This window comes from Zootoca vivipara, chromosome 7 (assembly GCF_965207765.1).
Source record: "Zootoca vivipara chromosome 7, rZooViv2.hap1.1, whole genome shotgun sequence".
Lineage (NCBI taxonomy): Eukaryota > Metazoa > Chordata > Lepidosauria > Squamata > Lacertidae > Zootoca > Zootoca vivipara.
In genome coordinates, this window is record NC_142590.1 from 91,457,190 (window position 1) to 91,481,057 (window position 23,868).

General features: G+C 45.9%; 1 protein-coding gene across 1 annotated transcript in view; it reads right to left on the reverse strand.

Moving 5' to 3' along the window:
• Positions 1–2,797: 2,797 nt before the first annotated feature.
• ANGPT4 (angiopoietin 4) overlaps positions 2,798–23,868 on the reverse strand; it is a 43,532-nt gene continuing 22,461 nt past the window's right edge. Inside the window, exons 3-9 of the mRNA XM_035123928.3 lie at positions 22,589–22,710; positions 16,115–16,347; positions 14,061–14,176; positions 12,739–12,840; positions 11,266–11,432; positions 5,408–5,541; positions 2,798–3,465 (exon numbers count right to left, since the gene is read on the reverse strand). Coding sequence (XP_034979819.1) covers positions 3,293–3,465; positions 5,408–5,541; positions 11,266–11,432; positions 12,739–12,840; positions 14,061–14,176; positions 16,115–16,347; positions 22,589–22,710 — 1,047 coding nt within the window. The 3' untranslated portion in view covers positions 2,798–3,292. The remainder of the gene's footprint in view (positions 3,466–5,407; positions 5,542–11,265; positions 11,433–12,738; positions 12,841–14,060; positions 14,177–16,114; positions 16,348–22,588; positions 22,711–23,868) is intronic.

Sequence of the window (23,868 nt, forward strand, 5' to 3'; positions counted from 1 at the left end):
ATGTGTGCTATTACCCATGAAGAACGCCCCCTTTTATTTCCTGTAGATTCTGACAGGGATTGTACAGACGTTGAACGCAACTCAAAATACGTGAGAGAAAGTTCTTTATAAAAACTTAGTGTATTTCAAATTTTCAAAACTGTATTTACAGGATAACGAGATATAGCATGAGAGCGGAAAACAAAGAACGCAATAGTGGTAATTGTAATAAGTAAAAACGCATTTTTAAAGCTTCTTAGGGAGTTAGGCTTTTCTTCAAAAATCTTATCTAAATGATCTCTCCATTCTTGTCCTGAAGGAGGTGGAGAAGTCAAGATAACTGAGAGGGTATATCAGCAATGACCTCTAATTTTTAAAATCTAATTCAAAATGTGTTGGATTATCACTCTTAAGTAATGAACAGTCTGAATTCCAACTTTATCATCTAATTGCCAACCTTTCCTAAACGACGACTTTCCACTAAGCTCAAAACAGAACACTTTTTATTCCAGGTTTGTGCTGCCTGCTGGTTACCTGTCATAAAGCTCTTTCGATGCTTCAGAAAATATTCCCTCTTCGTGTTCATCTTGGCATATTAACCAACAACATTAACAATACTAACTTGACCAACGTCCTTCCCCACCCCAAGCCACTTCCCGACGCCTTTCTTTGGTTTTCCAGAGATATGAATAAAAGGAGGAGACATTCGGATGAACAAAGATCTCAAATACTGTTTGGGAGACACTTTGAAGTGGACGGGGTGAAAAAGACAAAGATGAGACTGGAGGCCAGCTACAACAAGCTTAATATGAGAGTGAATATAACTCCTTTCTTCTACTGAATCATAGGCAACAACCCAATCACAAAACAAAGATTACTATTTACAAAGCTCATTTAAAACTAAGTGAAATTGTGCATTAAGAAGAGGCTTCCGTGATCCCAGTCGACCTATTTTTCACTAATATCCATGACAAGGATACTATATTATATTATTATTATTATTATTATTATTATTATTATTATTATTATTATTATATTGTGTCCTTCCTCCCAAAGGACCCCAGGTGGCTACGCTGATGTCTCTAGGACCAGGTACAAGGCAGCGACACCATTGGGTCACAATTGGATGGCCTCGGGCTCTAAAGTCAACCAGAAATTATATCCGCACCAACCCCCCCCCCCAACCTCCCACGAATGGAATGCATGCAGAGGGAATGGGGATCATTCGTGGTATATAGACGGATCAGGCTTCCATTCATGTGCTTGTGTGCATCTATGGACATTTGGAATCATGTGCTCCCTGGGTGAAATTTGGGCCCTGGGCAATTTGTCATCCCTGGACCCCAGGCCCCTGTAGGAAGTGAAGCGCTTTGGTACGTTGGAGGTGCAACAGAAAGAAAAATACTTCTCGTTTTATACTGTATTGGCCTGAATAGAAGCCTCACTTCCCCCCAAATTCCGACTGTGAAAAGTTAAAGCCAGGAGCTGCAAGGACTGGAGCGGCTTATATTCGGGTATTTCCCCCCCCCTCTCCCCTCCCTCCAATTTAAAAAGTGTGGCTTATATTCGGGTGCAGCTTCTATTCGGGCCAATACGGTATATTGCAGACGAAAAACGGCCACTTCACTATTAGCAGAGTTGCTGCATATCACGAAATGTTCACAGACATTATTTGCCAAGCAGCTGCTGTGCTTTGGCCCTCAAGCAGGGCTTGTAGGGATAAATACAGGGCAGGTAGAAAGGGGAATCTCAGCTTTCAAGGCTGGAGGGTTTGGGGTGTTGTGAGGTGAGATTTTTATTGAGCCTTTTGCAGGAGGGTTCACTGGAGACTTGATTCTTCCTGCTGCAGAATAAGGGGAGGGGTCCTTTTGAATTTTCCATCTTGGGCTAGCCCTGCTGAACAGTTCAACGTGGAGAAAAGATCAGCTTATCCGGCCATCGCTGAAACAAGGGGATGAAAACAGCCAGTTTGATACAGCCCCCCTCGACCACAGCAGAAACACTTCACGGTCTCTTGCAAGGATGTTGCAACCCAGACTGTGCCAGCAGAGGGCGGCTTAGTCCATTCATGGCACCGGAGGCTCCAAATTGTGGGGTCTGAGCCTATTTGTGTTTATGGGAAGCAAAAGAAGGGAACTCAGAGCTTCATCTTCAGAGTATGATTCTGTCCTATATAAATCAGACCTTTGGCTCTCCAGATGTTTCCAAACTCCCACCAATCTCTGCAGAACCAGTGTCCAACACAGGCAGGATCAGTGGTTCCCAACAGGTGGTCCGGGGACCCCCAGGGGTCCGCGAGCTATGCCAGAGGGGCCCGCAAGATGCTATTAGAATAAAAAATATATTAAATATATTTCGTATGATAACAGATTTTTTGTTTTGGCCGCTTCCTGCATGAGCAGAGTCTAGCGCAAAACTAGAATTAGATAGAGGCAGTAGTTCTGCTGTATGCCGTTAGGTGGCGCTTTACAAACACTACTGTTTTGCAAAGAGGCAGCGCACGCATTCTACTAACGCTCACCTCCCCAAGATGCTTTGCGCATGTCGGCTTCATTTGTGCGCTACTGCGCAGGTACCCTGTCTTCTCCATTCCCCTCCCTCCTCCCTGGCGCGCGCTGCCTCTTTGCAAAACAGTAGTGTTTGTAAACAAAGCGTTGTTTTTCACAGAAGCTAAAGTTCGCGTAGTTAACAATGGACCGTTGGTTAAAAAGTGGTTCATCTCATTAAGAACTGAAAATTAAAACTAACTGTATACTGATGGAGTACTCTTTTGTAACTGTAAAAAACATATAAATATAAAATATAAAAAGACTCTTAATTTGGCTCTCACTTTTTAATTTTAGGATCAGGAATTAATGGGGGTCCTTGTCACAATAGCGGCTCAATGAGGGGTCCTCGAGAAAATTTTGTTGGGAACCCCTGGGCAGGATCATGCGTGCCTTTAGCCAAATAAAGCCTGAAGCATAATATAAATCTTACCAGATTGTTCTGCATTTACCCAACAAGCTCGCCCCCTGCCCCGAAATGAGCCGGATAGCGTGACACACTGTTCACGGGCAGATCTGGCCTTTAACATACAGAATAGTTCGCTGTAATTTTTCCTCGGAAGTCCAAAAGCCCACAAAAGACAGCTTCAGAGCTGGTGCTGTTTGCGTCCGACCGCAGCTGTGAATTACTAGCCACAAGGGCCTCTTTCCCAGGGAGTCTCTCTGCACCTGCCACCTGTCCAAACCTGAAGGCAGTTCCTGTTACCTGTGCCAAGGTTTGCTTTCCCTGGCTCACAGAAACTGCAGCCCGGCACGGCCTCTCTCCGCTATGCTCCTTCAGGGCTGCCTGAAGGACGGATCATCATCCTCGTGCCCTTTAGCGAGTAGCCCGGTCCCTGGAAGTAGTGCCACCGGATCCCGTTCAGTTTCCGGATATTGTGCCTCGCTGGGTAGTAGATGCCGTTCAGGTTCGAGAGTCCGCAGGCATCAAACCACCAACCTGAATGTGGGTCAGAAGAAGCAAACCGTAGATCATTAGGTCCCAAAGTGGGCGCTACCATCTTCCTGGGTGTCGTGGGATTATCTAGAAGCCAACTCCTAGGGGCCAAGGTCCTTCCCCCCCCCAATAAAATATTTGAGTGGGACACCCCCAAAAGTTGATGGGCATTGCCATTCAAATGCTGTGTCTGTGCTACATCTTGTGATCATTTATGCAGGGCAGGGCATACCTGGCACCCCCAATATTTTTTTCAAGAGGAAAAAAAATATTTTTTTCAAGAGGGAACTGGGGTGCCACTGGAATTGGGGTGCCACTGGAAGTGGAGGTGACTATTTTTGAAAAGCTGGTATCGCTGGATCAAGCTCATCGTTTTTGTTGGAATAATTGAACTACATAGTTTTAATTGGACTCTGAAAAAATGTGCAATTGATTGCTACTGTTTTGAATTTTATTGTGTTACTGTCTTCCTTAGTGGCTCATGCAAATCACTATTCATGCAAACCACATTTTATAGCAGTGATGGCGAACCTATGACACACGTGTCAGACATGACACACAGAGCCCTCACTGCTGGCACACGCCCCATTGGCCCATTTGCACTGTTGTTGTTGTTTCCCCATTTGTTCTCCGGCTCCTCCTCACTCCTCACCCTACAGCTTGTCTCCACTGTTAAAACCCGGATCCTTTTGTTTGTTTGTTTGTTTTGTTGCTGGTAGCCAGAGATTGGTTTTTTAACCTTTTCTGTGCTGTTTTTTCTGGCACTTTGGCAGACGATGATTGGGTGTAACAGCGTTCATTTTTTAACCCGTTCTGTGCTGGTTTTTTTGGTGCTTTGGCAGACTATGTCGGTGCTGCGTGTTAGTTCCAGTGAAGGTATTATTCATCATTTATCTCTGTTCTCTTTCCCCCCCAAAAAGCGCAGCAGCTTTGGGGCATCCCCCCCCCCCAAGCAAAGCAACTTTTGCACACACCCCCAAAAACCCTCCAAAACTTTGGTCGGCAGCTCCCCCCCCCCCAAAAGCTCAACAACTCTGGGCACTTTGTGATAAATAAGGGTTTTTGGGTTTGGTTTGGTTAAATAATTAGTTTTTGATTTATTAAATACAGTTATATATTACAATTATACATTTTTGTTTAAATAACAAAATAACTCAGGTGGTGTGTCACTTCAAGAAAAAACCATAATTTCACGATATTTATAGTTTAAATAACTATAAATATCGTGAAATTATGGTTTTTTCTTGAAGTGACACACCACCCGGGTTATGCTCGGTTTTTTGGCGAATTTTGACACACCAAGCTCAAAAGGTTGCCCATCACTGTTTTATAGGGTGGGGGGGCCACTGGGAATGAGTTTATAGAACCAAGGGAGCAGTTCCCCCCCCCCCAAAAGTTTGTGAACCACTGCTGTCCAAATGCTTAAGCAGAAGACAAACATGTACCGAGTGCTTAAAAACTCAAACTGCTTTAAAATGCCAAAGCTCTTAGGCTTTAAGTGGAGCTTTAGTCTGAAGAGAAATTTACACTTTTTGAAGCAATATGAGAACGGAAACGCAGCCGTCCTCAAAAAATCTGCGCTTTTCCAAAGTTTACAATATAGCTCTCTGGCCAAGCAATGTGTGCAAAAACGGAGGAAAGTGTGTGTAAAATTGTATACATTAGTGAAAAAACCATGAAAAGGCATTCTATTAGGGGAAGCTGCTCTGCAAAAGTGTGTACAGCAGGGGAAATTACATGCAAATGTTTATATGATGAGAAATTTGCGCTGAAATGCTGGTGCATTATATATGTGTGTATGCAAACGGATTTGGAAATGTGGAGAACTTTAGTTTGGAAAAAGAGACACTCAAGTTTCAAAGCTCTTGGATTCTCACTTGAATCCTTGCTCTCTCCCTCCCTTCCTCTTTTCCTTCCCAGTCGGGGAGCACAAAGGGCGACTCACCACCAGAAAGCATCTGGGCACACTTGCAGTTCCGGCAGTTGTCATTGTCAGCGTCTCGCGTGCTGAAGCCCGTCCCTTGGAGAGACAAGCCGCTTTGCTGCCCAGCGCTGCCTTTGTAGCCTCTCAAGAAAAGCCTGTGGAGCAGAAGGCATCATGATGAGAAAGAAGGAAATCCCCTACAAGTTGCGGCAGGGAGCAGGCAGGCAGAGGCTGGGTCTCCAAGATTGCATTTCCTTGTTTGTGTGCAGGGCTGGTGGTAGATATTTTTTGAAAGTGACCCAGAAACTGCAACTAATCCAGAATGCAGCAGCTAGACTGGTGACTGGGAGCGGCCGCCAAGACCATATGACACCGGTCCTGAAAGACGAACATTGGCTCCCAGGACATTTCCAAGCACAATTCAAAGTGTTGGCGCTGACCTTTAAAGCCCTAAACAGCCTCAGCCTCAGCCCAGTATCCCTGAAGGAGCGTCTCCACCCCCATCGTTCAGCCCAGACACTGAGGTCCAGGTCCCCTCCCTGTGAGAAGCGAGGTTAAGGGGAACCAGGCAGAGGGCCTTCTCGGTGGTGGCATCCAACTCGGTGGTGGAGTTGGAAGGGCACCAAGGGGGTCATCTAGTCCAACCCCCTGCAATGCAGGAATCACGGCTAAGAGATGGCAATCCTGATAGATGACCACCCAACCTCTGCTTAAAAACTTCCAATGAAGGAGAGCTCACCACCTTCTGAAGGAGTCCGTTCCACTGTTGAATGCCTCTAACAGCCAGAAAGTTATTATTGATGTTTAGTTCAGCCTGGACACTGAGGTCCAGCTCATAGAGCCTTCTGGCGGTTCCCTCCCTGCGAGAAGTGAGGTTGCAGGGAACCAGGCAGAGGGCCTTCTCGGTGGTGGCGCCCCCCTTGTGGAATGCCCTCCTATCAGATGTCAAGGAGATAAACAGCTATCTGACTTTTAGAAGACATCCAAAGGGAAGTTTTTTATGTTTGCTCTTTTATTGTGCTTTTAATTCTGTTGGGAGCTGCCCAGAGTGGCTGCCAGATGGGTGGGGTATAAATTAATAAATAAGTAGTAGCAGTAGTAGAAATTGTGCCAGTAGGTCCCCTGCTTTGCATGCAGAAGGTCCCAGGTTCAATCCCCAGCATCTCCAGGTGAGGCCGGGAAAGGCGCCTCCCCCCCCCCCCAAAAAAAAACCCCACAGGAAAGCACCTGCAAGTCAGTGTTGACAGTATTGAACTTGACAGATGGCCTGACTTGGCAGAAGGCAGCACCAGAGAAAAACCATTGTCAACTTTTATTAAAAATGGGAAACTCCGTATCGAAAGAGAAATGAACTAATGATATCTGGGTTTGAGTGAGGATCAATTTTAATATTGGTTTATACTGTTATCCAAGTGTTATCTTGATGTGTTGAACAATTGGTCAACATACAGCTGTCAGACGAAGAATCAGAAGTTATCTTTTTTTATTCTCTCTTCTCTCTCTCTCTTCTTTTTTCTTTCTGGGTTGTGTTTTTATTGAGATTCATTTTTAACCCCGATAAAAAGGTATGCGAAAGTTTTGGGGAAATGCCTCGCTCTGCTCACTTTTCACTACACACCCTTTGGCCGATTTTGTTCTGCCAACTGCCCTGAGAAGACCTCCGGGTACAGGGCGGTATATAAATTCAATAAATATATACATATATGTTGCCCTCCCTGTAATGACTAAAGTCTTTGAGGGCAGAAACTGGAAAGTGCTGGAAGATTCTAGAAGGTTCACTTCTGATGCAAATATTGTTTTGGCTACCTCAAGGTCACGCTGAGCCAGGAGAGATAAATTCATGCACTCAGCAAGCTGCTCTCTCTCTCTCTCTCTCTCTCTCTCTCTCTCTCTCTCTCTCTCTCTCTCTCTCTCTCTCTTTCTTTCATTTGTACCTCGTGTGTCTGAAGTTTTTGTAACAAGCCTTTGCCTTTTAGTAAAAGTTTTTCCTTTGGACCTTGGACTATGCATGGTCTTTTTTTTTATTTACTGCAAGACCCTGTTCCACTTTCAGCTGCCTTTGCTTGCCTGGACAGTGACGTCACTGCGCAGCCAAATCCGATTGGCTAAGCAGCATTGCGACCTGGCATTGCTTCTCTGGGATAGGGATTGAGACCGACAGCACCCAGAAGCTCAATCCTTTGGGCTGCAGGGCAAAGCAAGACAGAGAGAGATGATGATGTGATGTATAGATGGTATCTAACACCAGCTAAACTTTACCTTTAAAGGTAAAGGGACCCCTGACCATTAGGTCCAGTCGTGACCGACTCTGGGGTTGCGCGCTCATCTCGCATTATTGGCCGAGGGAGCCGGCGTATAGCTTCCAGGTCATGTGGCCAGCATGACAAAGCCGCTTCTGGCAAACCAGAGCAGCACATGGAAACGCCGTTTACCTTCCCGCTGTAGCGGTTCCTATTTATCTACTTGCATTTTGACGTGCTTTCGAACTGCAGGAGCTGGGACCAAGCAACGGGAGCTCACCCCGTCACGGGGATTCGAACCGCCAACCTTCTGATCAGCAAGCCCTAGGCTCAGTGGTTTAATCCACAGCGCCACCTGGGTTAAACCACTTTACCTTTACAAACTTGCTAAAATGTACAAGACAAGAACCAATGAGTGTTGGAATTGTAAAGAAAGGGAAGGGATCTTCTACCACAGGCATCCCCAGACTTCGGCCCTCCAGATGTTTTGGACTACAATTCCCATCTTCCCCGACCACTGGTCCTGTTAGCTAGGGATCATGGGAGTTGTAGGCCAAAACATCTGGAGGGCCGCAGTTTGGGGGTGCCTGTTCTACCACATGTGGTGGACTTGTAAAGAGGTAAAGGCTCTCTGGGAAATGGTATATAACAAGTTAAAGAAAATATTGAAAAATACTTTTGTTAAAAAAATCAGAAGCCTTCTTATTGGGTATAGTGGGCAAAGAGATACCAAAGGAAGATAAAAGACTGTTTATCTATGCAAAAACTGCGGCAAGAATTATTACAGCCCAAAAATGGAAACAGCAAGAAGTACCAACGAAAGAAGAGTGACAGATGAAGATGATGGACTTTGCAGAATTGGTGAAGCTGACAGAAAAAAAAATCCAAAACCAGCAAGATAAAGTATTCCACAAGGACTAGAGTAAATTTATACGAAATCTGAAAGATTATTGTAAGCAATTAACATCACTATCGGGGGTTATCTGAAGACTTGTAATGAGAAAGTCTTCTCCCTTTCTATATTTAGTTAAATTTTGAGCTATTTTGTAATGAGTGTAATTGGAATTGGAAAACATACAAAATGCAATGATATAAAGGTTAATTTTGAAAGCCATGAGGCGGGAGAGAAGGAAGTTGATAGGCTCTAAAGACCCAGGGATGTAAAGTGGACAATAATGATGTGAATGTATAGTATTATTAAATGGAGAATAAGTAAAAATGAGAGAGAGAGAGAGAGAGAGAGAGAGAGAGAGAGAGAGAGAGAGAGAGATGATGATGATGAGGAGGAGGAGCTACAAGAAAGAAGCTACAAGAAAGAAGATTCCACCTAAACATTAGGAAGAACTTCCTGACAGTAAGAGCTGTTCGGCAGTGGAATTTGCTACCAAGGAGTGTGGTGGAGTCTCCTTCTTTGGAGGTCTTTAAGCAGAGGCTTGACAGGCATATGTCAAGAATGCTTTGATGGTGTTTCCTGCTTGGCAGGGGGTTGGACTGGATGACCCTTGTGGTCTCTTCCAACTCTATGATTCTAGGAGGAGGAGGAGGATATTTTTGGAATTCCGTAAATCCCTCAGCAGATCGAAAGCAGATGAAATGAGAGGCGAAAACGTGCCCTTGCGTGATGAGCAGAGGGCAAGGAGGCTTATCGGATACCCTGAAAGAGCACCATGTTCTCTGAGAAACAGATGCTCGCCAGAAACCCTTAGTCACATCCATAAATGCTAGCAAGTTAAAGGAGGCTTGGCACACTCAGCTCTTGGAAGGGCAAGCTTTTATTTCCAGGATAGATCTCCTGGAAAGAAAATGGAGGTGAAGACACAAACAGAGCTGAAGATTTGCTAGGTCGCAAAGGTCTCTCACAAGAGGCCACCTGAGATGGGTTCAAACTCCCCATTAAACCCACAGGAGTCGGTCCCTGCACCAGGGGCTGATGATGTGCTAGGTGGCCGACCTCCAGGGCAAAGCACTCTTGGAACAACTTGTCCGAGCCCCTTCACCTTTATCAGAGTAGGTCCAAATCTCCTTCTAAGCAGGCCAGAACAAGCTGATTTGGTGCTTGAAGCACGTACGAAAAAACCGCGGGTGGAATCTCCATGGAGCTCAATGGTTTAGGAGGTGAGACCAGTTCTCCATCAGATTCCAGACAGCGATTAGCTCTAAAATGAAGGTGATCTCATACCCTCCAAGCATCCTGATTTTCCAGGGACAGTCCAGGAATTACAGAAGCTGTCCCGGTTTCTGATTTGATCCCAGAATGTCCTGCTTTTCCTTTTTCCTCCCCTCCACGTCCCGGAGAAGAATTAGAAGTGTGTATAGGTGCAAAAACGGACTCCTGATTATCCTGGAAATAAAATTCTTAGAATCATAGAGTTGGAAGAGATCACAAGGGTCATCCAGTCCAACCCCCTGCCGAGCAGGAAACACCATCAAAGCATTCTTGACATATGCCTGTCAAGCCTCTGCTTAAAGACCTCCAAAGAAGGAGACTCCACCACACTCCTTGGTAGCAAATTCCACTGCCGAACAGCTCTTACTGTCAGGAAGTTCTTCCTAATGTTTAGGTGGAATCTTCTTTCTTGTAGTTTGGATCCATTGCTCCGTGTCCGCTTCTCTGGAGCAGCAGAAAACAACCTTTCTCCCTCCTCTATATGACATCCTTTTATATATTTGAACATGGCTATCATATCACCCCTTAACCTTCTCTTCTCCAGGCTAAACACACCCAGCTCCCTAAGCCGTTCCTCATAAGGCATCGTTTCCAGGCCTTTGACCATTTTGGTTGCCCTCCTCTGGACACGTTCCAGCTTGTCAGTATCCTTCTTGAACTGTGGTGCCCAGAACTGGACACCAAACAAAGGAGATTGTGTTTGGTGTTTCTTGCACCAAACAAAGGAGATGGTGAAGCTGGAATAAAAAGCCCACCCTATCATTTTGAAAGGCAATGTCACCGATCCCCTTTGAATCCTTTCGCTGCCATGCTTCAGCAGCCAGCCATTTCTTAGGAAACAAAGAGACTGCTTATTCCTTTATTGTGAATGGAGCCTTACACTGTTTACTCAGAAAGAAGTCCCATGTATTCAATGGAGCTTACTCCTACATAACGGGGTAAAAACTGGTCAGTCTTAAACACTCAGAACTAAGTCCCACTAAGTTGAATAGGAATCACTCTATGCTATGTTCCTGATCATTCTCACAGTTTCTACAGCGGCTTCCAACCTACATAAAACATCAGAAAACGCCCCTATACCAGTCTGCCTTCAGATGGCTCGGGGGTCGGATAACTCCACACCCTCCAACACATCTCTGTTGAAAATAGGGGTGTCCTACCACACTCTCCAACATTTCTCCAATGAAAATAGGAAAAGCAGGACATTCCGGGGTCAAATTAGGAAACCGGGATGGCTTGCTTCTGTAAATCCGGGACTGTCCCTGGAAAATAGGGACACTTGGAGGGTCTGAACTGTGGTGTGCATGGTTCTCCTCCTCCCTATTTCATCCTCACAACAGCCCTGCGAGGTAGGTTAGGCTAAGAGATGGCGACTGGCCCAAGGTGAGCGCCACAGCTGAGTGGGGATTTGCACCCTGCAGATAAACATCTACCATGCTGTTTGCATATAGCTGGCAAAGACCACATATTACCTATATCGCTGGCGCTCGCTTCCCAGCTGGAACTTTTCGTAGTGGGCGTAGGCGCGATTGCCTTCCCAGTCCAGGAGTTCCACCCTCAAAGAATGGGCTCCCTGGTTGGTCAGGAGGTGGACTGCCTCATTCCCCAGCCAGTATTCTCCTGCTGGGTCCCCAAAGCCCTGAGAGAGGCAAAACACAAAGCACTAAGTGGGTTGCTCGATTAAGTTCTCGGCATATATCAGCTAAGAGGCTGTTTTGAATATTGAAGTCAGCTGGTGAGGCCTGAAAGGATTGCGGTCAAAATGGGATCACTGGGGGGGGGGCAGGTGGGATCAGCATGGTCAGGAGAATTCCAAGGTCTGTAGAAGTACAAACATCATTTAGGGGGGAATATTTAAGCAACCTTCTCCCCGAAAACAGACAAATGAAGAGCAGATGAGTCTCTGGAGAAAGGGGACAGAAAACTGGGACGAGGAACAGAACGGAATGGAGTATTTTGCAAGAGGATCACAGCTGGCTGGCTGGAACGCTGAACAGGAGCACTCCACACTGCAATGTCTTGTCAAAATCAGATGAAACGTATTTGGGGGGTTTCCATGGTTGGGAAGGTGAGATGAACTTTGTGGTCAGTTCCAGCAGTAGTGGTTGTATCCAACGTTAGTTCAGAGTAGACTCATTAATAGACATGAATAGTCCAAGTCCATTAATTTCACTGGGTCTACTCTGAGAGTAATTTAGTTGACTCCAACCTTCTGGTTCCATCTTACTATTTTGTGTAACATGGAGGAGTAACACGTGCTGAGCTATGTACTGCTGGGCTTCAGATCAGCTGTCTCTCTTTTTTACATTTAAAGTTTTTTACGTTTAAAGTAATTTATTCAGTAGAATGCACATTTGCCCCCTTCTTTGAATCCATCACTACCGAATAAATTTTTGGACGCTGAAACAGTGATTGGGGAGGGAGAGCAAAGTGGGTTGGTGACTTCACGCTGCCTGGTCAATCAGTGCTGTGCAGAGCCCCAATACATAGAATCATAGAGTTGGACTGGATGGCCCTTGTGGTCTCTTCCAACTCTATGATTCTATGTATGGTTTCCCCCTCCTTGATTTGGGAGAGAAGATTGTGCAACTGACCAAACTGTGGTGAGTGAGTTTCCTTTACATATAATTATGCACGTTGACGCATGGCCTCAGGAAGCCAGTGGGTCAGCAAAATAGGGGTTAGCAAAGCCATGGGTTGTTATTGGCCCTGTGGTGATTGCTATGTGGCAGGCATCCCCAAACTGCGGCCCTCCAAATGTTTTGGCCTACAACTCCCATGATCCCTAGCTAACAGGACCAGTGGTCGGGGAAGATGGGAATTGTAGTCCAAAACATCTGGAGGGCTGAAGTCTGGGGATGCCTGCTAAGTGGTCTCTGCTCTTTCTACTTTTGATCGAAAAGATCTGACGGATTGAGGATGACAAGCCCAAGCCAGACTCATACTTGTTTGTACTCTTTCCAGTTCTTTTGGAAGCTGACGCTTCCGTTGACTCGGTACTGGATCACTGTCCAGCCGCCTCCGTCCGTCTCCATATCGCAATAGGTCTGCAAAGGAAAAAAGAAGAGGATGCTCAGTTAGAAGGAACAAGAGGCAGAAGCACAGCTGAGCCTACGGATATCGGAAGAATCTGATCTTTGCAGGTGTCATAAGGACTTTTTTTAAAAAAATAAACAATGCTGAAACATGACTAGTCAACAGAGATTTTCACCAAGAAAAGCAGAGTTTAGATTCTGTGTTTAACTCCAGTGGCATGATTGCAGTAATAATTATTTAACAAACAAAACAAAGCATGTGATATTCTCTGGGTGCCATGCCCAGTGCCAATTTCTTCTCTAGTTATTATGGAGGAATATTATGGAGGAACCTCCTAGTTCCAGAGACAAATGAATGGCATTAAGTATTGGTTTGGAAAAGGGACATAAATCTATTGATATCAGGCAGGCTTCAACAAGTACTCCTTTTGGTACCTGCTAAGAACATTTTTGCTTAGACAAGCCTCCCCAGATGTTTAGAAAGTCAATGCGAGTTTCAATCTGTTTTTAGTCTATTGTCATTTTACCTTTTCGAAAGTCTTAAATTGCTGCACTTAAAATTGTTCTTGCTGAAAAAAATGGATGGTTTCACCTTTTTTTGTAAACCACTCTGAGGTTTTTGAAGTGGCGTATACATTTTATGAAATGAAATAATAAAATAAGTGCCGGAGACGTGATGCTGCCCATCAGTGTAGACAATACTGAGCTATATAGGCCAACGGTCTGACTCAGTTGTAAGGAAACTTCCTGTTGTTCCAGAGCTCCTTCCAGGTCCTGTCAATTCCCCCTTGAACCTATGAATGTTCCCCAGCGCTTGGCACACTAGATCCTATGCCCAAAGCAAAATCTAGCCACAAGAACCAAGCACAGAAAGGCATATCCATTTGAATAAAATCTGCCTGCCCCTCTTTTGCTTACCTGCCCATGTTTCTCAAACTTAGGTTGCCAGCTCCTTTTGAACTACAACTCCCATCACCCCTAGCTAGCAGGACCAGCGGTCAAGGATGATGGGATTTGTAGTCCAGCAATGGCTGGAAACCCAAGTTTGGGAAACATTGAGCCTTAGCAGAACCCTTTTCTAGGCCAGGGTTTTTTTCCAGGCAGCCTCAGAGATGGTCAGATTCCTTTAGAAGCAGAGACAGTAGGAGAACCAAGGTGCTTTTTTAAGCTGTCAAATTGAGCAATGATCCTTCTCCCTGCCTCGATTCATAGGCTCTCAGGGTTTTACTGACCTTCTTGGGTTCAGTCAGATTGTTGATTTGGAGGGTGTAAACCCCACTGAGATTAACTCCAGATTGGCGGATTTCTGCACAGTCCTGGAACAGCCGGTCTTCTTTCTTTGGAGGAACTAGCAAGAGAAAGTCAAATGCTAAAGAGTTGGCCTCTCCAAATTAAATAACCATTTTGGGGCATGGATACAGTGTCCTCAAGCTCCCAGTATCAAGCAAATTTCCCTATTCAAAATGTGAATAAAATTGCTATTTAAAATTTGCTTGGGGAAAAACTGTGACTATATTTACTAATTCTTGTGTTATTATTTCTTCATCAATCCCAGCTACAGACGCAGTAAGACCAGAGTGGGGAATCTGTGACTCTCCAGATGTTGCTGGACAGCAACTTCCAGTAGCCAGCATGACCAATGGTTAAGGATGGCGGGAGTTGTAGTTCAACAGCACCTGAAGGATCCTCATCCTTCCAGTAATATTTGGGGCAGATCCACACCATGCATTGAACAAACACCCGATGCACATGTAAAGCACACAACTTCCCCCAAGGAATTCTGTGAACCGTAGCTTATTAAGGGTGCTGCGAATTGTTGCACTGTGCAGGGAAACTATAGTTCCCAGGATCCTTTGGGGGAAGCCAGGTGCATTGGATGTGCTTCAAATGTACCTATGTTGTGGATCTGACCTGAGTTTATTGCAGGTGGGGATGGGAAGACACGGTTTAAAAGCACTGAGTTCAAAAAGCTGCTACATTTATTGCCTTAACATTTAGAAAGCAGCATAGAAATTTAAGTTTTTCAAAAGCATCCCTCAAGGTGGAATGTGTGCGCTCTTTGCTGTATGTTACGCCAAATTGGCCTCATGCGCTATTCTCCTGCACACCTGAACTTTCAAATGACAAACAGTATCGCTGGAGGCTCCTCCCACTCCCTCTTCCCATTGGCTCGGCTGCTCTGATGTAAATCATAGAATCATAGAGTTGGAAGAGACCACAAGGGCCATCCAGTCCAACGCCCTGCCAAGCAGGAAACGCCATCAAAGCATTCTTGACATATGCCTGTCAAGCCTCTGCTTAAAGACCTCCAAAGAAGGAGACTCCACCACACTTCTTGGCAGCAAATTCCACTGTCAAACAGCTCTTACTGTCAGGAAGTTCTTCCTAATGTTTAGGTGGAATCTTCTTTCTTGTAGTTTGAATCCATTGCTCCGTGTCCGCTTCTCTGGAGCTGCAGAAAACAACCTTTCACCCTCCTCTATATGACATCCTTTTATATATTTGAACATGGCTATCATATCACCCCTTAACCTTCTCTTCTCCAGGCTAAACATACCCAGCTCCCTAAGCCGTTCCTCATAAGGCATTGTTTCCAGGCCTTTGACCATTTTGGTTGCCCTCCTCTGGACACGTTCCAGCTTGTCAGTATCCTTCTTGAACTGTGGTGCCCAGAACTGGACACAGTACTCCAGCTGAGGTCTGACCAGAGCAGAATACAGTGGTACTATTATTTCCCTTGATCTAGACGCTATACTCCTATTGATGCAGCCCAGAATAGCATTGGCTTTTTAAGCTGCTGCATCACACTGTTGACTCATGTCAAGTTTGTGGTCTACCAAGACTCCTAGATCCTTTTCACATGTACTGCTCTCAAGCCAGGTGTCACCCATCCTGTATTTGTGCCTTTCATTATTATTATTTTTGCCCAAGTGTAGTACTTTACATTTCTCCTTGTTAAAATTCATCTGGTTTGCTTTGGCCCAGTTGTCTAATCTGTTAAGGTCATTCTGAAGTGTGATCCTGTCCTCTACTACAAATCAAGTAGTCCAGAGGGGAAAGTTTGGGATGATGGAACATTGGCAAAAAGGTGAAAGGAGTGACAGGGAGAGAGGTGGGAACTGTAAGCAGCCAGGAGAGTTCAGAAAAGGGGGTAAGAAGACTGTAAACTGTTGAGCTATCTCCGTCTGCGGTGGACCTCTGGCTAGTATGCACATCATATTCTGGAAGCTTGGAAGCTGCCTCATTTGAGATAAAGTGTGATTTATTTCGGGGGCTCTGAGCTCACCTTTGCCTTGGGAGACCAGCTGGACCAAATTCTGAACCGACTCCAAAAGCTGCAGCTGCTGTTGTTGAAGCAGGCTGGTGTTGTCGCTGGCCGCGTGGAGAGACTTCTCCAAGCCCTCGATGGTGTCGCTCTGCCGGCTCACCAGCTGCTGCAGCTCCTCCTTCTCCGTCCGGATCCCTTCCAGTTCCATCAGGTGCTTCGTCTCCATCTGCAGGACTCGGGTCTCCAAAATACTGCCAAGGGAGGAAGGAGAGGGAATGAGGGCAACCGAACCGCAGGGTGGAGGGCTGGCGGATTTGCACACAGCTGGCGAGAGACACTTTCCAGAAGGCGGTCAGCTTAAAAAGCGGGTGCCTGCCTTGAGGGCCGCACAACACAGTCACATCTGCAGAGTTCATCTGTGGGATTCACCAGGATGTGGGTCTTCTTTTAGGTGTAAAGATACTTGGAAATTTGGGGACATTTGGGCTTTTGAATTATGGGTGCTGGAGGAGACTCTTGAGAGTCCCATGGACTGCAAGAAGATCAAACCTATCCATTCTGAAGGAAATCAGCCCTGAGTGCTCACTGGAAGGACAGATCCTGAAGCTGAGGCTCCAATACTTTGGCCCCCTCATGAGAAGAGAAGAATCCTTGGAAAAGACCCTGATGTTGGGAAAGATGGAGGGCACAAGGAGAAGGGGACGACAGAGGACGAGATGGTTGGACAGTGTTCTCCACCAACATGAGTCTGACCAAACTGCGGGAGGCAGTGGAAGACAGGAGTGCCTGGCGTGCTATGGTCCATGGGGTCACAAAGAGTCGGACACGACTAAACAACAACGACAACAAACCTCTTAACCATACATGTAGATGTAGGGCGGTGCAAGCACACTATCTGAGTCATCAGATATGGGATGTAATCCACTGGAGCAGTCAAGTACAACATTTCCTATTTGCCTAGAGTGAACATGCAGGGGAATGTTGATCCAGCCAGTTGAACTTCCTGTTACACCTGGTCTGGAGCATCCTTCTTTGCATGTGACTGGGTAGATGGCCTGGGTGCGACCCTTCCAGACCTAACCAAAGGTCCAGTCACACAGCCATCTCCCTCTTTTGACTCTCCTTTTGCCTTTTGCCTTTTGCCTCCTGGATTGCACTCAGCATTACAGGGACATACCCATGTGGGGTAAACCCACTTTTATGTACAGTGGTACCTCGGGTTACAGACACTTCAGGTTACAGACACATCAGGTTACAGATGCTTCAGGTTACAGACGCTTCAGGTTACAGACGCTTCAGGTTACAGACTCCGCTAACCCAGAAATAGTACCTTGGGTTAAGAACTTTGCTTCAGGATGAGGACAGAAATCGCATGGTGGCAGCGGGAGGCCCCATTAGCTAAAGTGGTGCTTCAGGTTAAGAACAGTTTCAGGTTGAGAACAGACCTCCAGAATGAATTAAGTTCTTAACCCGAGGTACCACTGTATTTGTGACTTCAAGCCTAAGCCTGCCTTCAGGGACCACACTGTGCTCTGATTGTGAGCGAACTTCTTACTGTTACTTATGAACATTACTGTTGTGTCTATATTATTTTAGGAGGGAATCAAAGGGGTCTTACCAGGAATAAAAGAGCTTAAGAGATTCCAACGAATCTGCAACTAGCTTCCTGCTGTGTAAAGAGGGGAATGTACTCTGCTGTATGAATAAACTCACTAGCGTGAGTTAGGAAGGATAATATTTAATCAATATATCATTTCCTGTTACCCACAACATTCCCACATCAGAGCAATACACAATAAAAAAGTAGTATAAACACAGACAACTGGGAAACACTGGTCTGCGAGCGCTCCAATTGGAGAACAGCCTTTACCAAAGGTGTCATGGGCTTTGAAGACGCTCGAACTCAGGACAAAAGGGAGAAACGTGCTAAGAGGAAGGCATGTTTGGCAAACCCTCACCATGATCAACTCCTGCCTGGAAACCTATGTCCCCACTGTGAAAAAACGAGTGGGTCCAGAATTGGCCTCCACAGTCATTTACGGGGTCACTGTTAAAACCGTGTTTATGGAAGACAATCTTACTTGGCTACGAGGGATCACCAAAGAAGAAGACACAACCAACATGCAGAAAGTTAAATGCTGATTGGGCACGTGGAGTTGGAAGGGCACCAAGGGGGTCATCTAGTCCAACCCCCTGCAATGCAGGAATCATGGCCATCCTGACAGATGACCACCCAACCTCTGCTTAAAAACTTCCAATGAAGGAGAGCCCATGACCTTCTCAAGGAGTCCGTTCCACTCCACTGCTGGATGTCTCTTACTGCCATAAAGTTATTATTGATGTTTAGTTAGAATCTCCTGTCTTGTAACTCGCTCCCCCAGGGGGCAATGATGCCACCAACTTGGATGGTTTTTTTTTTAAAAAAAAGATTAGGCAAATCCATGGAGCAGGAGAGGACTGTTGTTGTCGTTTAGTCGTGTCCGACTCTTCATGACCCCATGGACCAGAGCACGCCAGGCACTCCTGTCTTCCACTGTCTCCCGCAGTTTGGTCAAACTCATGTTCGTAGCTTCGAGAACACTGTCCAACCATCTCGTCCTCTGTCGTCCCCTTCTCCTAGTGCCCTCAATCTTTCCCAACATCAGGGTCTTTTCCAGGGAGTCTTCTCTTCTCATGAGGTGGCCAAAGTATTGGAGCCTCAGCTTCACGATCTGTCCTTCCAGTGAGCACTCAGGGCTGATTTCCTTCAGAATGGATAGGTTTGATCTTCTTGCAGTCCATGGGACTCTCAAGAGTCTCCTCCAGCACCAAAATTAAAAAGCATCAATTCTTCAGCGATCAGCCTTCTTTATGGTCTTCTTTATGGAAGCGAAAGGAAAGTCTGATGCTGCAAAGAAAAATATTGCATAGGAACCTGGAATGTAAGAACCATGGATGGAGGTAAGCTGGATGTGGTCAAAAATGAGATGACCATAAAGAAGGAGAGGACTATTGATGGCTATTTGCCATGCCGACTTTGTTTTGCCTCCACAGTTGGAAGAAGTTGCAGGAGGAGAGAGGGCTCTTGTGCTCGGATCCTGCTTGCAGATTTCCTACAGGCATCCCAATGGCCCCTGCGAGAACAGAATGCTGGACTAGATGGGCCTTTGGCTTGATCCAGCATCTAGCAGGGCTCTCTGTATGTTCTCATGCTTGCCATTTTTAGAGACTGGCCCCCAAGGAGAGAGTGCGTGCATGTGTTCTGGAGCAACGAAGGCCGGAACAAGCAACTTCTACGACTCGGTCGCTGCTGCTGTCATCACCACGCACTTCATCTGTTTATTTTTGCAGCCATCAGGGATTTCATTTTTTAAAAAAAGAAAAAAGACAACTTCTCTTGTGACGCTTCTGTGCCATATTGGTGCTGCAAGATTGGCTTCTCTCTGCCTGCCCCCATCCCCTTTCTTCGGTCAGGCAAGATCACCATAAATCGGCCTTTCGTAACAGTTTGGCACGGCATACGCATCTTGGGAATGATCCAAAAAGTGCTGAGGTTGCAAGAGAAATCGTCCCCCAAAACTTTGGGAAGCCAGCTGGCCGGGATGCAACGAGCTCTGATCTCAGCAGAGTTTGGATCCTTCACAAGAATGGAGGGGAACTGCAGCATGGAAACCAAAGTCAACTCCAAGTGACTCCATATAGCTTTTAATTTTGATTTCTAAAAGCTCTTTTGTACTGATCTTATGAGAGTTGAGTAGCAGGGAGCTGCTACCTGTGAGCAAATCTTCATCCTCCATGGATCTGAAGGTGGTGCCCAAAGGTTTATTTACTTATTTCATAGAAGGTTTTCATTTTTCTCTCCCCCAAGGGACCAAAACATTTTAAACTGATTCATCTAGCTCCACAGCTCCGCACCCACCCCCTCCCCCCATAACCTCTTGAAGATTGCTGGTGGTCTCGGATGGATCACTTAGTGATTTTTCTGTTTGCTGTAGCAATTGTAATTCCATAGAAATTCAAATCGTAAAGCAGTAAAATACAATTTTGTTGTTGTTGTTTAGTCGTTCAGTCGTGTCCGACTCTTCGTAACCCCACGGACCAGAGCACGCCAGGCACTCCTGTCTTGCACTGCCTCCCGCAGTTTGATCAATCTCATGTTCGTAGCTTCAAGAACACTGTCCAACCATCTCTGTTGTCTCCTTCTCCTAGTGCCCTCAATCTTTCCCAACATCAGGGTCTTTTCCAGGGAGTCTTCTCTTCTCATGATGTGGCCAAAGTATTGGAGCCTCAGCTTCACGATCTGTCCTTCCAGGGAGCACTCAGGGCTGATTTCCTTCAGAATGGATAGGTTTGATCTTCTTGCAGTCCATGGGACTCTCAAGAGTCTCCTCCAGCACCATTATTCAAAAGCATCCATTCTTCGGCGATCAGCTTTCTTTATGGTCCAGCTCTCACCATACAATGGAAGAAGCAATTAAAAATAGAATGAAAAAAGCAAGAGGAATATTAAAAGTGATGGATGTCCTGTTTCCCATCTTCAGCCATGAATCCAGAGACATGTCATGGACCACCTGGATGAAGCTCATGGATGTACCTGATGCATCAACTAAATGCTGCGATCACACAGGCAGGAGGGACTTCAGTTGTGGGCTGGCAGGCTTCTACTTAGTAGTACTTCTACTTAGCTACTCTACTCAGGTGGCGCTGTGGGTTAAACCACAGAGCCTAGGGCTTGCCGATCAGAAGGTCAGCAGTTCGAATCCCCGCTACAGGGTGAGCTCCTGTTGCCCAGTCCCAGCTCCTGCCAACCTAGCAGTTTGAAAGCACGCCAACGTGCAAGTAGATAAATAGGTACCGCTCTGGCGGGAAGGTAAACGGTGTTTCCATGCGCTGCTCTGGTTTGCCAGAAGCGGCTTAGTCATGCTGGCCACATGACCTGGAAGCTGTACGCCGCCTCCCTTGGCCAATAATGCGAGATGAGTGCCGCAACCCCAGAGTCGTTCACGACTGGACCTAACATTCAGGGGTCCCTTTACCTTTACTCAGGGTAGACCCACTGAAATTAATGGACTGACCTTAGTCGTGTCCATTATTTCTACAGGACGAATGCTGGATACAGCTCTATATCCTGCACCTCTTTGAGAACTTGCACGCCCTCCATCCCCAGCAGAAATTGTGTCAATGGAACTTGCTTGATCTTTTGCTCCTTGTCTTCTGGGAACCAAACAGCAAAACCCACAGGAACATATATTGGTCCTCGGCCAACAAATCCATTAGTGACCTAATGGAACGAGGTGCTCCTTTGCACAAGACTGCTGGAATTAGAGAGAAACCAAGAGGTCCTCACAAATCAGCAGAGTCCTGGATAGTGATGGCTGGGAAGAGAACTGCGGTCCTTGGGAGGCTGAGATCTGCAGTCCAGGAGAGCAAGACTGAGATAAGGAAGCGAGCCAAATGCAGTTGGGGACAGATTTATTTCAAAGCCTCCTGAGTATATTTCTGGACAGGGAATCAACCAAGAATCAAAGGCCAAGCCCTGCTGGGTTCTTGGCTCATAGGATTAGCAAACTGGAGATTTGTTTCACCCAAGAGAATGTGTTTGTAGCAACTAATGAAAGAGAGAATGGTTTGCTTTAAAGCAGTGATTCCCAAACTTTTTCGGGCATTGCTCGCTTGGTTCCATAAACTCATCCCCAGTGCCCCCTCTACCTTGGCCTATAAAAAGTATTATTCAAAATAGTGGTTCAACCCACAAAGGAAGATAATAGCAGTAACAGTAACAATAAATTGCACATTTATTCAAAATCCAGTTTATAGCTATAGGTTCCCAGATAAACTCAGTTATAGGCACAGGCGTGTGGCATTTATGCAAACACAGAGAGAGGGGGGGGAGAGGGAGAGGGAGGGAGAGAGATACAATCTTGTAGTTTAAAAGAACACACAGCAAGGAATATTGCATGAAAATATTTTTATGCATAATTTCTTACTAACAAAAACATAAAGGTGAAATAAATATATACAGTAGCCGAAAGTATTTATATATAGCTACTTAGCAAGCATACATAACCATCACCTACCACAGTTGCATGGTAACTAATTTATAAGAAAATCAATAGCAATTACCAATACTTGGCTATCTTGTGACTCATGACAACTCAGAAGCAGGAATACAAATAAGCATAGAATCGTAGAATCGTAGCGTTGCAAGGGACCCCAAGGTCCTCTAGTTCAACCCCCCTGCAATGCAGGAATGACAACGTGTCCAGATAACAATTTGGCCAAAGGAAAGAGCTTTGAAAGCAAAGAGAGCAGTAGAACTTTAAATAGGAAGAGAGGAAGGTGTTTTGCTCTAGGCTCTAGCCTGGCCAACTGTAAACAGGTGATTGATGCACATAAAGAGACCCACCTCCAGCAGCAGCCCTGAGCCCCTGAATATATCCTCTGCCTTGGAAAGAGGCAGCTCTGCAGGAATCCAGGTGTTCCTACACCTGCACAGCAGCAACAACAACCTACCTGTTTCGGTTCTGCAGCTTGTGGATCTCGTTCGTCTGCATCAGCAGCTGCTTCTCCAGCTTATTAGTGGACAGAGAGTTCTCCAGGAGTTGGATCTCAATGCGGGAAGTCTGGTTGAGTACCTGTGCAAGGCACAGAAGAAAACCTGAAGCTGCGATGAAGATCTGAGCCACCCCACCTCTGATCCCTTCCAGCTGTTTGATTGCAAAGCTTGACACCTGCATATATCTTAGGCACACATGGACAGATAATCCCACTCCACAGATTGTTGTTGTTGTTGTTGTTGTTGTTGTTGTTGTACCCCACCCATCAGGCTGGGTTTCCCCAGCCACTCTGGGTGGCTCCCAACAGAATATTAAAAAACATGATAAAAGTCCAGTTTTGCAGGTTGACCTGGAAGCTCATAACTCTGCTCATCCACAAACTTTTTGGAGGACCCCAAGTCAGGCAGTTTTACCCATCTGTAAAATGGGCATGTTATCATTGGTCTGCGTTGTCCTTCTGCCGGCCTCAGCCTCTGTCTTGCCTTGTTTGTATTTTACACTGTGTCCTTTTGCTTCCTTGTTTGACTTATTACACATAAACCAAACCTCTTGTCCTTTCCGATCTGAAGAACCCTCCATGTGAACAACAACAACAACAACAACAACAACAACAACAACAACAACAACAATTTATTACTTATACCCCACCCATCAGGCTGGGTTTCCCCAGCCACTCTGGGCGGCTCCCAACAGAATATTAAAAACATGATAAAACATCAGTCAAAAACTTCCCTGAACAGGGCTGCCTTCGGCTGTCTTCTAAAGGTCAGGTGGTTGTTTATTTCCATGACATCTACGGTAGTGGGAGGGCGTTCCACAGGGCGGGTGCCACTACCAAGAAGGCCCTCTACCTGGCTCCCTGTAACCTCACTTCTCACAGGGAAGGAACAGCCAGAAGGCCCTCGGCACTGGACCTCAGTGTCCGGGCAGAGCAATAGAGGTGGAGACGCTCCTTCAGGTATACTGGGCCGAGGCCACTTAGGGCTTTAAAGATCAGCACCAACACTTTGAGTTGTGCTCAGAAATGTCCTGGAAGCCATTGTAGGTCTTTAAACACGGGTGTAATATGGTCTCAGCGGCCGCTCATACTTATTTATTGCATTATTTATTGCTTACCTTTTTCTCTATGGGGCTCAAAGTGGCATATATGGTTCTCCCCCTCCACATTTAACCCCCACAATAACCCTGTGAGGTGGACCAGACTGAGAGTGAATGACTGCCCCGAAGTCACCCAGT